General features: G+C 36.8%; 1 protein-coding gene across 3 annotated transcripts in view; it reads right to left on the reverse strand.

The window, feature by feature from the left end:
* Window positions 1-18,318, reverse strand: part of FAF1 (Fas associated factor 1) — a 483,547-nt gene that overhangs the window by 344,006 nt on the left and 121,223 nt on the right. The window contains exon 3 of one of the 3 annotated variants that reach the window (XM_087865865.1): window positions 2,945-3,011. The exons of the other annotated variants lie outside the window; for them this stretch is intronic. Within the exon in view, the coding sequence (XP_087721991.1) occupies window positions 2,945-3,001 (57 nt within the window). The 5' untranslated portion in view covers window positions 3,002-3,011. The remainder of the gene's footprint in view (window positions 1-2,944; window positions 3,012-18,318) is intronic. 3 annotated transcript variants of the gene reach the window in all.

The raw sequence follows: 18,318 nt of genomic DNA on the forward strand, positions 1-18,318 counted from the left end.
TATATTATTAGTTGATAGAATCAAAAGTATAGGCAAGTCTACATACCCCACATGTTTGGAAAGCCTGTGAACTAGGAAAATAATAATTATTGTAATACTGGCTTCCCACCCCCCCCACCCCAGGCCCCAGAGAAGGAGGGGGGAGGGGTAAAGGGAGAAGGAGACAAAGAATCTTAAGCAGGTTCCATCCCCAGCACAGAGCCTGATGCAGGGCTTGATCTCAAGACCCTGAGATCATGACCTAAGCCAAAATCAAGGGTTAGACACTTAACTGACTGAGTCACCCAGGCACTCCAGTAACATTGACTTTGTTGTGTCCAGTAACCATTTTTTTCCATCTCCTGGAAAATACTTAAAATATAGAAAAATACTTTCTAAATTAGTATACTTTTGTTCAATTATTACTCTATTGTATGTCAGAGTCAAACACTTCCAAAATACCTAAAAAATAAACTTTGGACCCACAAAGTACCAGTTTTTTAGCATTCACAAGTGAATGCCATCAAGTGAATTCTTCCAACAAACCCATACTTTCTCTCCTCCAATTATACTGATCCTTTATACAGAACATCCTCTTTTCCACCAGTTGAAATTCATTCATTCTTTTATTCACTGAACACAGTGTTTCAGGACCAGAGGGAAAACAAAAATGACAAGACATGTTCCTCCCAGGACAGGCAGTTACAGAAACAACTAATTATAATATGAAAGACAATATAGGATCATGAAGGAAGGAATGCCTATTGTTGCCTAATGGAGTTGAAGACCCAGATGTGAAACATTTTCTTCAAGAAAATTTAACTGACTCAACCACCTTTTTCTCAATGATTTTTCTTTTTTTAAAGTTCTTAAATTCCAGTTAGTTAACATACAGTGTAATATTAGCTTCAGTGTACAACTTAGTGATTTAATACTTACACCACCCAGTGCTCATCACAAGTGCCCTCCTTAATCCCCATCACCTACTTAACCCATCCCCCCACCAACCTCCCCTCTGGTAACCATCAGCTTGTTCACTATAGTTAAGAGTCTGTTTCTTGGTTTGTTTTAAAAGTCTCAATGATTTTCCGTTGTGTTGTACTTACATAGCACTCATGCATCTCGTTCATTCATCTGAATATTTCATTCATTCATTCCAACATTAACCCATCCAACAAATATTTATAGTTACTCACCTGGAACTAATCTGGGCACTGAGGAAACAACACAAGTAGTAGATTTAAGTATCCATGCTAAATTCACAAAATCATCCTCCCCTCAAGTTTTTGCCCCGAGTAGGGCCAATGAGAAGTTCTGAGCCTATCATTCTACAGCCATGAATTGTGGAATTTTCACCCTTTACCTTGTGTGGGGATAAAACACTATCCTGTGTGTCTCCTCTACTCTCAATACTCTACTACGAACAACACTATTTCCCCTAACATCAGATGTGTGAGTTTTCTACATCTCAAGCAATTCTGCAACACCAGCTGGGTGTACTACAATTTAACTCAATTCTGACACTATCTACCTAGAGACAGCATTAGATCCCACAAGTTAAGGGCTGAGTCCCACAAGCCTACTCCCCCCTCAGATGCTAAGTACATGTCCAGGCTGTTATCTGTGCTTCTGACCTACTGGTTATAAATCTGTGCTTCTGACCTACTGGTTATAAACCTACTGGTTAGCAATTCAACTAATTTGCTAGAGTGGCTCAAAAAACTGAGGAAAACATTTTACTTATTAGATTACTGGCTTATTATAAAAGGATATAACTCAGGAACAGCCAGATGGAAGAGATGCCTGGAGAGAGGCATGTAGGAAGGCATGCTGAGCTTCCATGCTCTCTCTGCGCACACTCTCCCTCCCTACATCTTCATGCATTCAACAATCTGGAAGCTTCCCAACCTGTATTATTGGGATTTTTATGGAGGCTTCATTACATAGTCATGAACAATCACTAATTCAATCTCTAGTCCTTCTCCCCCTCCTGGAGGATGGTAGGAATGATAGTTTCAAGTTTCTAATTGGTTTGGTCTTTCTGGAGATCAGTCCCCCATCCTGAAGCTATCCAGGAGCCAAAAGTCTCCTCTACAGAACAAAAGACACTCCTATCACCCAGGAAATTCCAAGGGATTTAGGAGTTCTACATCAGGAACCAAGGTCAAAAACCAAATATTAGAACAAAAGACACCACTAGATTCTTATCACTTAAGAAATTATAAGGGTTTTAGAAGCTCTGTGCCAGGAACTGGGGGACAGAGACCAATATATATTTTTTCTATTATTTCACAGACCTCATTAGTATTATGTTATCAAATGAGTCAAAAGAAAAGGGTCCATTTTGGGATGAAACTTTCTCAGTTACACAAGTAAAAGGTCAGAGAAACAAAAGTAGTAGATTTGGGGTCCAAACTAAATTGTAGAGTTCTAAAGAAAGACAATAAGATTATGGTGGGAAGCCAATGAGGCCTCAAAAAGATGCTTAACACCATTTTCTCCTCTTTCTGGGCAGAAAGAAAATCCTACTTTCCAAATATGTTAATCATTATGACAACCCTTTTCTAAGTCTTCTTCAAAGTACTCTACTGTATGACTCAAAAGCTGATGACTCTTCCTTCCATTTATTATAAACTTCAATAGATGAATATATAAGATATTATATGAAGCCAAAAGAGTGGAAGTGATTTGAATGCCAGGAAAAAAAGCTGGGAAGAAGGGGTGATATTTGAACCAAGTGTTAAAGCAGAGCTCTTCTGGGGTAAAAAGCTGAGTAAGAGCAGTCAGGGAGAAGAAAAAAAAAACTTTTTTTTCCCCAGTAAATCTGTTCAGGAAGTAGAAAGTAGTTTTGTGTGGCTTCAGCAAAGGTTTAGGTCAGGAAGCAATGAGGAGCTAGCTGGAAAGGTAAGCAAGAGTTAGATTATGAGAAGCAGTATAAATACAGGCATTAAAAGTTTTACTTAACCTGAAGATAATGGGCAGGCAACTGTTGCAACTGAAATTTGTTTTTCAGGAACATCATTTGGTCAGCACTGTGAAATACGAATTGAAAGAGAAAATTGTTGAGAATGATGCCCAGGCTTCTGGCTTGGGTGACTGAATAGGCCGTTCCTGCTCCAGTCCTCCCAATCATCATAACTGGCAAGCAATTCCAAAGATTCCATAGCACAAGTCAAAAATCATATAGTCATCCTCATCTGACCTATGAGAAATTCTTTATTCTACCTCCAAAATGTAGAATCTGGCCAATCTTTTCTATTACCCACCCCCCAGTCTAAATCATCATCTCTCCTCTGGATTGGTATTTCAATAGTCTCGAAACTGGTCTCCCTGCTTCTGTGTTGGCCCCACTTGCTTACGGCCTGTTCAGCCAGCATGATACTTACAAACGTCAAGTCAAAAGCCTTTCCCTACTCTAATGCCTTCCCATATCATCAGAGTGAAGGTCAAAGACCTCATTCTGATCTTAAAGACTGCATTAGCTGGCTCCGGCTCCTTCTCTAACATCATCTTCTTCCACTATCCCTGAGGTTCACTTACTCTAGTTGCTCAGATTTCCTTACAATTTCTTGAACAAGTGAAATATGTTCCCACATTAAACCCCTTATACTTATTCTTCCCTCTGCCTGCAATGTTCTTCCTTTAGATATCTACATATCTCACTCCCTCACTTCAGTAAGGGTTCTACTCAAAGGTCATCTCAGAGAGACTTTCCCTAGCCATCCTATCTAAAAGAGAACTCCTCTAGCCATGACACTCTACCTATTTATTTGTTTCCTTATTTGTTATCTGTCTTCCCTCACTAGAATGTGAGATCCAAATGACTTTATTGTGTTCATTGATGTGTCCTCAACACCAACAGTGCCTCATCCCTAGGCAGAGTGAGTTAACACATGCTGAATATATGAACGAATAAATGAATGTATGCCATGAACCCAAGAACATGAGCAAAGGGACAGGCTGGTGAGGACAGTAAGATCTGAGGCCTTCAGTTTTAGGCATGTTGATTTTGAAGTACACATGGGACATCATACAGAGAAGTCCAAGAACATCTCTGTACGGACTCTTAAGAAACTAAAATGTGTGAGTTCAAGATACCAAGTTTGGAGTCATGGGTCATCTACTTTAAAAAGTATTTGGAAAGGGGCACGTGGTGGCTCAGTCAGTTAAGCATCTGACTATTTTGGTTCAGTTCATGATCTCAGGGTCGTGAGATCAAGTCCAACATCAGGCTCCGCACTGAGCGTGGAGCCTGCTTAAGACTCTCTGTCCCTCTCCTTCTGCCCCTCTCTACCCCACATGCTCTTTCTTTAAAAAAAAAAAAAAAAAAAAAAAAAACCTATTTGGAAAAAATAGAACTATCAAATGATCCAGCAGTCTCACTTCTGGGTATGTATCCAAAATCACTGAAATCAGGGTCTCAGAGATGTTTGTATACCAATATTCACAGCAGCACAATTCACAAAAGCCAAGAGGTAGAAGCAACCCAAATGCCCATCAATAGCAATGGATAAAGAAAATGTGGTATATACATACAATGGGATAGTATTCAGCTTTTAAAAAAGAAGGAAATACCATCACAGGCTATTAACATGGATAAATCTTGAGGACATTATGGTAAGTGAAATAAGCTAAAAAATGTCAAATGTCAAAAAGTGACAAATACCGTATGATTCTACTCATACGAAGCAACTAGAATAGTGAAATTCATAGAAACAGAAAGTAGAATGGTAGTTACCAGGAGCTGGGAGGAGGGAAAAAGGCAAAGATGTAGATTAATGGGTATAGAGTTTCAGTCTGGCAAGATGAAAACATTCTGGAGGTCTGTTTCACAACAATGTGAATATATTTAACACTACGGAACTATATACTTCAAAATGATTAAGATGATACATTTCATGTTATGTGTTATAAAACCATATTTTTAAAAGTCTTTGCAAAAGTCTTAGGAGTGGATTAAGTTTATCTGAAATGAGGGACAGTGTGAACAAAGAAAAGCCTCATGATGGAACCTTTGGAATGTCAACATTCAAGGAGTAAGTAGGAAAAATAAAATCAGAGAAAATATTAAACAGAAGTATCAGAGAAGTAGGAGGAGATATATATAGACATCTGAGCCTCAATACAAATCTCAGTTACGGTACATATATGCATTAACCAAATTTTTAAAAGTGAAACTGGCCCTTAAGGAATTCACCAACTATGATGATTTACTGTCATTAATAGAAAATAGATAAAAAGGAGATGGCATACAAACATTAATTTTTATATACTCTTTTTATATCTTTTTTTTAAGCAAAAAAAAACCTATAATAACAACTCATATTCAGTACTTAGTTCTCTCTGATCTACTATAATCAACTGTAATTTAACGGGGTCAACCATAGAATGTTCTGTGTCCTGTATTCTGGCAGATCTGTTTTCAAATCCTAGTTCTAGCATGTGTTTATTACCTGTGTGACTTTGGCCATGTTAACTGGACTACTCTAAGATTTAGTTTCCCCATCTACAAACTGGCAGTAATCATACCAACTTCATTTACAAGGCTGTTTGTTATGAGGATTAAACGAGATAACGCGAAAGTACTCTAAAAATGTTAGCCACCGAAATTATTCATCCTCATCACATATTGTTTTTGTTTTAGTCTATTTTGTTATTTATTATATACCACTGGTGCATAAACGTCTGCCTCCATGCTGCCCTAGAAAGACAGATATATTGAAATTCTGCTCCTAGTGATTCAAATTCAGGTAGTCTAGAATGAGGTCCAGATTTTTTTTTTCCCTCACAAACTCTTCAAGTGATTGTTATGCACAGCCAGGTTTGGGAATAACTGTAAATATTTTAGATATCTATATAAAATCCTTTATTTTGACATTACATATACAATCTATTAATTCCCTCTAAACCATTTATTATTTTAGAAGTTACTTAAAGGCATAGATATAGGTATAGAAGTTATCTAAAGGCATAGATCCTTCAGAAACTCATATTATTAAATATGCTCAAAGTGAGGCTCTTAAGCCAGAAAGCCATTGTTTTCTAGCTCCATCATTTACAGTTGTATAATCTTGAGAAAGTTCTCTCTCAGTTCTCTCATCAGTAAAATGGGAGTGAGAACCCTACTTGAACCACTGGGATTTTATGAAACTTGTTAACACATACTAAGTGCTTAAATGGTATTTGATACGTAGTAAAATACTCAATAAAGGTGAACTGCTTTTATTCTAACTTCATCATACCAAGATTATTTTTACTTTTTTTTTAATTCCAGTATAATTAACGTACAATGTTATATTAGTTTCAGGTGTACAATATGGTTCATGTAACATTCTATACATTAATCAGTGCTCATCACAGTAAGTATACTCTATATCCCCCCCCACCTTCCCACTGATAAATACCAGTGTATTCTCTATATTTGAGTCTGCTTTTTTTGTTTCTCTTTTTTTCTTTGTTTTGTTTCTTAAATTGCACAATAACTGAAATCATATGGTATTTGTCTTTCTCTGACATTATTGTTTATTTCACTTAGCATTATATCCTCTAGATCCACCCATGTTTGTCATACTAAGATTTATTCTTGTTTAAAATCACAAATAGGTTTTAATAACAAAATTTTGAAAGCAAGGAATGGACACAATAAAAAAATAGAAATTTTTCCATTCACAACACTTACCTTTTGCAGACAACTTATTTCTGGAGATGTTTTCTCTCTTCACTATTTAAATAATGGTCTACATCATCAAAATACTCTACCACTTACAGATAAAATGATGAAACCAAAGTACAAGAAAAGTGAGTAGACTTACAATCCCAAACTTAAATTTTTAACCTGTTTTTTTTTAGTCACTCTATTGCTGTTTATTTTTAGTTGAAAAGAATTACAACTGGAAACCCTAAAAGAGCTCCTAACAGCCAAATATTTAGTTTTAATAAGTTCTAATTTGATTTTTTTTTCCCCGTCAGGGAAAGAAAACAGCTGAACAATTTAAGAAATATAACCATCCACAATCTGTTTTTAGTCAAATGTAAAAAATGTTCACTGAGTCCTTCCAAGTAGATATCACTATCAAAATAGCTCAACACGCAGCATGAGGACTGGTGCAGACCAAATTAAGGACAAAGAAATACGAGGCTGATCCTAAGATTAATAATGGTACCTGAGAGATTTACCCTTGTCAAGTAAATATCTATGGATGAAAAACCAAACAGCAAACTGGGAAAACCATACAGCTAGGATCAAAAGGAACTGGCAACCAAAATCTCATTACTAAAAGCAAAAATTAGGAAAGGTGGTTTCTGTGACAGTCACTTATTTCCCTTCCCCAGGTTCTATGCCCCTCCTGAGGAAACATGGTGGCACTTAGACTTTGGTTAGCATCACATAAAGACCTACTCAGCCCCCTCTCTTCCACTTAGTATAAAATAATTCCCTCCTGCTTTAGTCAATGAATGTAAAAAGAGAAAGGGGAAAATGTCAACTCTGCCTTTTCCAGATTCAGATTATAAACTAAAAACCTAAAAAAGATAGACATGTCTGAAGGTTAGCAGTATGAAGGCTCTTTGGAGGCATTCTGCAGTATTAAAGTTTGGAACCCAACAAGCCAGATCTGCTTTATGTTACAAGCAGCAACATAAGGAAAACACTCTTCCTTGTTATTAGCAGTCCTAAATATAGTTGTCTCCATTTTGGGGTTGATGGAACATCTAAAATCAATTTAATTCAGGAAAGTAGGCTGCAATTACTCTGTACTAATTTTAGAAAGAAAGAGAAAGAAAAGAAAAGAAAAGAAAAGAAAAGAAAAGAAAAGAAAAGAAAAGAAAAGAAAGAAAAGAAAAGAAAAGAAAAGAAAAGAAAAGAAAAGAAAAGAAAAGAAAGGTGCTAGGTATTGTGGATAACACATGAACAAAACAGCCCCAAACGTTGGGAATCAAGGAAGAAGAAGATAAGAATACATTAAGTAGAATATAGAAAGTGTCTCTATCTCAATAAATGATAACACCATTCCCCTAGCTGATCCAGGCAAAAACCTTGGTGTTGTCCTTGACTTCCTCCTTCCCATTTATTCACAAGTTCTGACAGCTGAAATGTTAAAACACATTCAGAAGTCGATCACATTGCACTATTAGGTGCAATGTGAAGCCTCCATCTTCTCTCTCCTTTATTATTGCAGTAGCCTCCTGATTTCCTTGCATTGCCCTTGCTCATCTTCAGTGTGGCCATAATGAAGCTATTAAATGAAGCTATTAAAATTAAGTCAGACTATGTCAATCCTCTACTCAAAATCTTCTATTTTTTACTCTGAGATAAAAGACAACATCCTTAATATGCCTTATTTCTCCCTCTCTCCTATAATCTGTAACTTCACCTCTTCCTCCTTTCCTGAGCCACACTTGTCTTTTTGATGTTCCTGGAAAATGGAAGCCTGATTTCCCACTTCACAGTATTTGTGCTTACTATTCCCCCCTGCCCCCCGCCTGAAATGGTCCTGCCCCCAGATACATGGTTCATTCACTAACCCCCTTCCTCCAGGTCTTTATTCAATTGTCACCTGCCCACTTTTTCCAGAAAACTAGAGTTCTGCCCAACACACGTTTATCCTCCTTCCCTGTTTTGTTTTTTGGGGTTTTTTTTTTTCCTGAGAAATGATCATTTTCTGGGGTGCCTGGGTGGCTCAGTCGGTTAAGCGACTGCCTTTGGCTCACGTCATGATCCTGGAGTTCTGCATCAGGCTCCCTGCTCAGCAGGGAGTCTGCTTCTCCCTCTGCCCCTGACCCCACTCGTGCTCTCTTTCACTCTGTGTCTCTCTCTCTCAAATAAATAAATAAAATTCAAAGAAAAAAAGAAATGATCACTTTCTAACACACTATGTTATTTATATCATTTATTGTCTGTCTCCTCCTATGAAAATGTAAGCACCACTGAAAGACAGAGATTCTTACCTGTTTTGGTTCACTGATATATTCCTACCACTGAAAAGAAATGCTCAATAAATACCTTCTGGTGAATTTATGAATGGAAGTGCTAAGTGAATTAATATTCTTCAGATTTCTTTTGGGACTGAATGAAGAGGGAAGGAAGCATCTGTCATGTGTAAAGAACTATGTAAAATAAATTACACATCATTACATGTCTCATTTAATCCTCACTCTATGAAGCAAGCATGATGAAGAAAATGATTTTCTGAGAGAATAAGTGGTTTATCCAAGATCATACAAGGTAACGTTCAAATTCAGGCCTCTCTGACTCCCAGAAGTCCCGATCTTTTCACCACAAAGCAATCTGGGGTTTTTTTTCCTTGACAACAACATAGATGAAAGGGTACACCTTCTGTTTCAGATGAACACAGTATAAATCTCTACTAATAATACTTATATTTATTAACAATACTAATATCCTTGGATCACTAACTTTATTTTAGAAACTGAGATATTAATGTATCTTTGATCTGTGTCTGTATGGGTGAAGGGAAGGTGTTGGTTGGGGTGAGCAATTTTGGGTAAGGGGAGAAGTTTGACTTATTACCATCAATATGATCATTCCTAGAAATGAACGACATTAAATTCCTAAGGTTATAGAACACTTTCCAGACTACAGCTACCCAAAAGAACTTTCTGCAATGATAGAAATAATTTATATCTGCATTGTATAATACACTAGCCACTAGCCCCATGTGGCTATTGATCACTTGAAGTATAGCCAGTGTGACCAAGAACTGAATTATAATTTAATGATTAACATAATCATTAAATTAATCATTTAATTTAAATTCAAATACCCACATAAGGGTAGTAACATCTAAATTGGATGTGTCTATATACACTGTTCTAGACTCTCCATCCCACTTCAGCCATATCCTTCACCTCACTCACTTGTTCACTTGTAATACTTTGATCCACTTTAGATGATGCTACTGCATATATGGCAAAGTTCTTTTCCCAAAACTGTCCCAAAGGAAAAAAGAAGTTGAGTCCTTCAAACTATTCTGAGTCCTTCAAACTATTTTATTTTTGAAGAAGAAAAAACTGTTTACAGAAGACATAGAGTCTAAAACAACTTCAGGCAACACTAGTTTTGGATACTGAAAACAGGCTCCCTGATGCGATCAGCTTAAAAAGATGGCAAAGAACTTCAGCACAGATTTTCTAATGGGGGGGATAATAATTTCACAATTAAAACTTTAGGTGCCACTATAAATAAGCCTGTTAAAGACTGGGTTTGAAAGGGTTTCATGGTAGAGCTCATGAATAGCAAAAGAGTTCTTGTGACTCGAGATTAAAATAGAGATTTTTTTTTTTTTTAAAGATTTTATTTATTTATGTGACAGAGAGACAGCCAGCGAGAGAGGGAACACAGCAGGGGGAGTGGGAGAGGAAGAAGCAGGCTCATAGCGGAGGAGCCTGATGTGGGACTCGATCCACGTACGCCAGGATCACGCCCTGAGCCGAAGGCAGACGCTTTAACGACTGCGCTACCCAGGCGCCCCAAAATAGAGATTTTTTTAAATGCTCTATCTCAACCCACTTAAACAAAAATTAAGATTATGTGCTCTGAAAAATTGGGAGACTAACTCTGGTTAGTAAAGAAGACGCTAATGTTTAAAATGCATGTGAAAGGTTTGAATAATGTTTCACGAAGTATAAAAAAGGTAATACTTTAACGCAATATTTTATATAATTTTAAATCTGTAGGTATAACTTAAGGAGCTAAACTTAATGTCTATTTCTTATACAAGCTTAAAAAAAGTTTACATATTCAGGCTGATCAAAATATTTTCATTATCTTGTCACTGAGAAAATGAGAATCATCTTCTATTTAGACATTTACAATAAATTATTTTTATTTTAAAAACAGCTCCATCCACTCCAGCCAACAGTCACAAGGCCCAACTCAAGTCTCTCTTCCATCCCCCAGCATTCTCAATCATTCTCACACTCTCTCAATTTCTATTGCCTAAACCTACTTGAAGACACTTAGTTTCCACATGTTTTGTCTTATAATAATTATGCTTTTTTCCCCACCTTTCTGTTTTTTGTCCTCAAATAGAGCCTAAGCTCACATAGGCAAGAGCCATGAATTACTTCTTTGCATTCACCATAGCACTTAGAGCTGAGTGATTTTTAGAAGACAGAAGGAAAGCTATAGACCTAGTGCTCCAAATATCTAAGGAAAGACAAACCAAAATTGTTCTCAATCTACTATACAATAGACTTGCAGGACAATTCCTCAAGCTCAATAAATTTGAGCAATGTGTACAAGGTCAGCACAATTAAAATTCAGGTTCTTTCCAATTCTGAACTGTTGATCCGTAACTGAATAACTACCATCTGATTGACACATTGTTTAAAAACTCTAACACCTTCCCCACACCACTACTCTCACCCTCTTCCACTCCTTCCACTGCCACCACCAAAAGGTATGAAAGGCAGAAGAGAGGAAGATGGAGAAGGAAAGACAGTAATAGTTACCGGCAGCAAAGAATATACGTGTGTCCAGGGCACACAATTTCATGGTAAATTAATCCATGTCCACTTTGGAAATGTCTTGGGTACTAATAATTAGGTAACAGCACAGACATTCCCACTCAGAAAAGAATCACAATTAACAGAAGATAAGGGATCACAAATACTTAAGGCCTAAACATAAGCAGTATGAATCATTTATTATCCTGCCAAATCAACAAAGGGAAAAGGCTCCAGGCTGATGAGAATCAAAAATTGAGTCAACCCAAATCTTTTCTTCACTGCTTAATATCATCGGGGACAGGAATAAAATAAATATATGCAGAGAATGCAATACAGTAATTAATAATTCCATTTCTATAGTTAGAGATCTAAGTTGAGATAAGAAGGCTATCATTGACAAAATGTGTCATTTTAGGCAAGTCGATATACAAAATGGAAGGTGATAATAACACTTGTTTCCTAGGGTGGTTGTGAGAATTGATAAAAAAAATGGATAAAAACTACTCAGGATAAGACCCAATGTATGGAAAGTAGCCAATATGCTTATTTTTTATTTGAAGTAGGAGAAGCTGAGCTTTTCCATTTGGTTTTCATGCTCTGAGCAAAGCAATTTCAGGTAATAAGAGTGTTAGACTGGAAGTCAGTAGATTTGGGTTCATGACCTGGTTTTCTCAATGACTTGTTCTTTTACCTTGGCCAATTTCTTCATCTCCTAGAGCCTTTAAGTTAGCAAATCTGTAAAAATAAAGGGGCTGGGCTAAATAATCTTGTATTATTCAGCATTCTCCAGAGAAACAGAACTAACATGGTATTTGTGTGGACGAAAAGGGAGAGGGAGAAGAAGAAAGGGATTTATTTTAAAGAACTGGCATATCCAATTATGGAGGCTGGTAAGTCCAAAATCTACAGGGTGGGCCAGCAGGCTGAAAACCTAGGGAAGAGCCAATGTTGCAGTTCAAGTATGAAGGCCATCTACTAAAGAATTCCCCCGTGCTCTGGAAAGGCCAATCTTTTGTTCTATTAGGCCTTCAACTGTTTGGATGAGGCCCACCCACATTATGCGGGCAATCTGCTGTACTCAAAGTTTACCCGTATCAGGAAAGGGGTCAGCGTGCCAGATATAAAAGAATGAACAGAAAGAGACACAGTCACCAAAACCATAAAACTCCTAAGGAAAAACATAGAGGAAAAGCTTTGTGAGACTGGATCTGGCAATGATTTCCTAACTATCACACTGAAAACATGAGCAACAAAAGCCAAAGGTGGGGGGGGGGGGGGTAGGCAAAGCAGAAGGATACACGAAACTAAAATTTCTGTGCATCAACGGACACAATCAACAGAGTGAAAAAACAACCTATAAAATGGGAGAAAATATTTGCAAATCATACTTCTGATCCTACAACTCAGTAACAAAAGATCAAAAAATTCAATTTAAAAATCGGCAAAGGACTTGAACAGACATTTCTCCAAAGATGATACAGTAATGGCCAATGAGCAAATGAAAAGACCCTCAATATCACTAATCATCAGAGAAATGCAAATCAAAACTGCAATGAGATATCACTTCACACCCATTAGGATGGCTAACACAAAATTAATAAATTAAATTTTAAAAAGTGTTGGCAACGATTTGGAAATATTGGAGCCCTTGTGCCCCTTATGCACTGTTGATGGGATTGTAAAATCATGTAACTCCGATGGGAAACAATAAAGACCGTCCTCAAAATTAAAAATAGAATTAACATATGATCCAATAATTCCAATTCTGGGTATACATCCAAAAAAATTGTAATGTTTCTACAGAAGCATTATTCACAACAGCCAAGAGATGGAGGCAACCCAATCACTTCTGATGAACGAATGGGTAAGAAAAATGTGTGATATACATAAAATGGAATATTATTCAGCCTCAGAAAGGAAAGAAATACTGTCAAAGGCTGCAACATGGATAAACCTGGAGAACATTATGCTAAGTGAAATAAGCAAGTCACAAAAACACAAATACTGTATGATTCCACTTATCTGAGGTATCTAAAGTAGTCACATTCACAAAAACAGAAAATAGAATGGCGGTTACCAGGCAGGGTCAGGGCGGGTGGGGTGGTGGAGGCGGAGACAGATAGTCATTATTTAATCAGTATAAAGTTTCAGTTTTACAAGATGAAAAATTTCTGGAGATGGGTTTACAACAATGTGAATACTTCCAACACTGTTGAACTATACACTTAAAAATGGTTAAGATGATAAATATTATGTTACATATGTTTTATCACAGTAAAACAAAATGCATTAAAAAAAAGATTTCTGCCAAGAAAGAAAGGGAAAAGGGGAAGGAGGATTAAAATAAATATTCTCCAAAAATGGCTTCCTCCCTAAAACATCAATAATATATAAACTTCAAAAATACTTACATTAGCAGATTCTTATATTGGTTAATTGATAGTCAACATTTTTTAATACAGGACTCTGGTCAAAAGCAGGTAAAAAAACAATTAGTAATGTATATATGACAGACCACTTAACTATAAAGGTTAATTGCTCCTCATTTTGAATAAGGCCTCTAATAATCCTTCTGTGATCTCTAATATTCCTCAGCACTCTATTAAAATTTCTCTCATACCAGGCAGTTAAGTGTCTGCCTTCAGCTCAGGTCATGATTTCAGGGTCTTGGGATTGCACCCCCCCCCACCCCCCCCACCCCCGCCTCAGGCTCCCTGCTCAACAGGGAGTCTGCCAATCCCTCTTCCTCTGCCCCCACCCCCACACTCTTGCTCTCACTCACTCTCTCAAATAAATAAAATCTTTGAAAAAAAAGTTCTTCTCATACCAAACAAACATCAGACCTGGAGCTTAGAATATATGAAATGTTACAGGTAATAAATAAGCAATAAACATACAAATAAATATCTCATCAGTTTCCAACAAGGAAAAGTAACCAATACCGGACAGATCAATAGAGGGACTTCAATAAGGAAAACTACTTTTAAGAATATTGGAAGAACTAAAAAGGTTGAAAACGTTATGCTGAGTGTAAAAAGGCTGACACAAAAGGTTACATATTGTATAATTCCTTTTATATAATATATCCACAATAGGAAAACCCACAGAGACAGAAAGTAGATTAAAGGTTACCAGGAGGTGGAAGGAGGGGGGAAAGGAAGAATTTCTTCATGGGTCTGGGTGTTTTTACGGGTAATGAAAAAGTTCTGAAACCAGAGTGAGCTGGCAGATGCAACACACTGGGAGTACACTAAAGACCACTGAATTGTACACTTTTACATGGTTAATCATGTTACGCGAATTCTACTTCAATAAGTCTGTGTCGGGCAACCTAGCTATAAGCAACAACAGGAGTCCTACTACCCCAACAAGGGTGGCGATACCAAGGAAGAAAGTATATTAATAGAGTCTGTAAGCCAAGGCCACCTAATAGGAATGGGGACCATGGAAGAGAGGCTGCCCAGCAAGAGATGGAACTCTGGAAGGAGCCAGAGACATACAAAAAATGGAATCACTACAGGACACTCCACAGAATCAAGAAGAGAAGAGTAGAAATAGCCTAGTATCTCACTCTCCACTCTCTTCACACTGCCTGTCATAAGATGATGGCTAAAAGCCAGATGGCAAGAGATCTTGGGGGAATGTAGCTTATGTGGGTCAACCCAATAACTCAGAACAGAGCAGGAGACAGTTGGAAAACTGGCAAATGATGAGCATAACCATACACTAAACTAAACAATACAGAGGAAAAGAACACAGTGCTATGACAGAAATATCTGTGATCAAGAAAAACCCTCCGAAGAGGTTAAATATTTGTTAAGACCTAAAAGACACTCAGAAGTCAGTTATTTTAAAAACCGGGGAAAGAATATTCGATGTAGAGAAAACCGCATGTGCAAATGCTATAAAGGTAGAAAAAGACGTAGTGCATTTGAGAAACTAAAGACAGAAAATGTGGCAGAGGAGAAAACTTCCTGCCAACCAAAGTTAAAAGTGAAATGGCCAATATCTAAAGATATTAGCTAGATTCATGACTAGTGTTTGAGTTACTGCACATTTTTAGACATACTGGGCCAAGATCCCTTGAAGATTAGTCTGAGTCAAACATCTAGACTTCATTATCAAAATGCCTCCCATTCAGAAAAAGCCATCAATAAAACATGATATCCATGCATCAGTTAGTTGAACCGAATGCTTAAAGTAATATCACTGTATACAAATTATGTATAGTCTGTAAATTATGCCCCAATTAAAAATTGTTTTAATTATAAAACAAGCAAGGGGCAGCTGGGGGGGCTCAGTTGGTTAAGCATCTGACTCTTGATTTCGCCTCAGGTCATGATCTCAGGGGTGTGACATCAAGCCCCGCATAGGGCTCTGTGCTGGGCATGGAAACTGCTTAAGATTCTCTGTCTCTCCTTCTCCCTCTACTCCTCCCCCAAAGCTTCCATGCTCTCTCTCTCTTAACTTCTCTTTAAAAAAAAAAAAAAAAAAAAGCCAGAGATAAAGGGCAGATTACAATCAAAGAAATGGCAGTGAGAATGGCCACTAACTTCCCATCAGAAACAAAAAAGGCCAGCAGATAATGGAATGATATCTTCAACTGATGTCCTAAAGGAAAATAGTGATCAACCTGTAATTCCACACCCAGGGAAAACATTTTTCAAGAATAAAGGAAAGGGAAAAGTAGATGTTTCAGACAAACTAAACCTGGAAGAGTTTGCCCCCATCAGATCTGCACTAATGCAAACTCTAAAGTATATACTATAGCAGAAGGAAAATGATCCCAAATTGAAGGCAAAGATGAAAAAACAACAAAAAAAATGGAGGGAAATGTAGGTAAATCTAAATGAAAACTGACTGCAGAAAACAGTGACAACAATAATTTGAGAGGTTTAAAATTTTTCTACAAAACTAAAGTACCTAACAAAATAAACAGTGTATGTATGTATATATATATATATATATATGGAAAATAAACAGTTGTAAGATCCTTAAAATGTATTCATTTTAGAGTTTGACGAGTCAAATATCCATTATCTGATTTCCAAAGAAATTTGCCAGAAGATTTTTAAAGACTATATAATTACCAAATGGGAAGAGGAAAGGGATACAAAGGAGTAACGAAAATAACCAATGTAACAGAAGAGGGAAAACAGAACATTTCTACAAAGCACGTAACATCATATATTTCACCCTAAATATACAAGTAATTACATTAAGTCTGGCTGTTGAAAATGATAAGCTTGAAATGCAAAGATTATATGGGTTAAAGATAACTCATCAACCAGCTGTATATTATCATGAAGCAACACATTAAAATACAGTAATACAGAAAGGTTAACAATAAAGGGTAAAAAGAAATATACCAAGAAAACACTACCCAAAAGAAAACTGTGTACGTATATTAAAATTAAACAAAACAGAATACAAAGCCAAAAACATTTCTATAGAAAAAGAAAATAAAAAGGGAAAAGGTTCAGTCTGCTAGGAAGTTATAATAATTCTAATATTTGCATGTATCTAATAATACAGCCCAGAACGCACAAATGAACAGCATCACCCACAAAAATTAACAAAACCACAATCATAGCAGGAGATTTTAATATATCATGTTCAGTAATTGATAGAACAAGCAAACAAAAATAAGAAAAGATTTAGAAGATCTGAACAATTTAATATACTTGATCCAATGGACTTACATAAAACACTACACCCAACAACTGCAAAGTGAACATATTTCTAAAAACACAGAAAACAATAAACAAATTGGATCACAAATTAGGTCATTAAGCAATGTATTACCTATCTACGGTGTAACAAATTACCACAAACTAAGCAGTTTAAAACAATACTGATTATCTCATAGTTTCTGTTGGTCAGCAACCTAGGCATGGCTTAGCTGGGGATCTCTGCTTTACAGTGTCTCACAAGGCTGCAACTGGTGTGTCTACCAGAGTTGGGATCTCATCTGGAGGCTTACCTGGGGAAGGATTTCCCCATTTCCAGGCTCATTTATATGGTTTTGGGGACGATTCCATTACTTTTGGGCTGCTGGAGTTCTTTGCCACTATTCCTCACCAACATGGTTAGTTGCTTCATCAAAGCCAACAAGAGAGAAAGTCTCTAGCAAGACAGAAGTTAAATCCTATGTAACTTAATCAAAGAAACAATATCTCATCACTTTGGTGTACAGACGGTCCCCAACTTAAGATGATTCAACTTACAATTTTTTTTATTTTATGACGGTCAAAAGCAATACACATTCAGTAGAAATTGTACTTCAAATTTTAATTTTGATCTTTTTCTGAGCTAGTGATATGCAGTACAATACTCTCTTGTGAAGCCAGGCAGTGGCAGCAAACTGCAGCTCCCAGTCAGCTATATAATCACAAAGTTGTGATGACACTTAATCACTCTGTACACATACAATCATTCTGTTTTTCACTTTCAGCATGGTATTCAATAAATTACATGAGATATTCAACATTTTATTATAAAATAGGCCTTGTGTTAGATGATTTTGCCCAACTGAAAGCTAATGTAATTTTCTGAGAGTGTTAAGGTAGGGTAGGCTAAGCTATACTGTTTGGCAGATTAGGTGTATTAAATGCATTTTCAGCTTACTATGGGTTTATTGGAACACAACCCCATCATAAGTCAAGGAAGATCTATCACAGATCCCACTCAAAGTGAGGGAGGGTATTAAACAAGTGCATGAATATGCAGAGGTAGGAATTACAGGGAGCCATCTTAGAGTCAGCCTGCCACAGAAAGTATCAATAAATTGCAAAGGACTGAAATCATACAAAGTGTACTCTCCCAAACTAATGTAACACTGTATGTTACCTATACTGAATTAATTATTCA

Source organism: Ursus americanus, chromosome 12 (genome assembly GCF_024610735.1).
Source record: "Ursus americanus isolate L20-20 chromosome 12, mUrsAme1.1.p, whole genome shotgun sequence".
NCBI lineage: Eukaryota > Metazoa > Chordata > Mammalia > Carnivora > Ursidae > Ursus > Ursus americanus.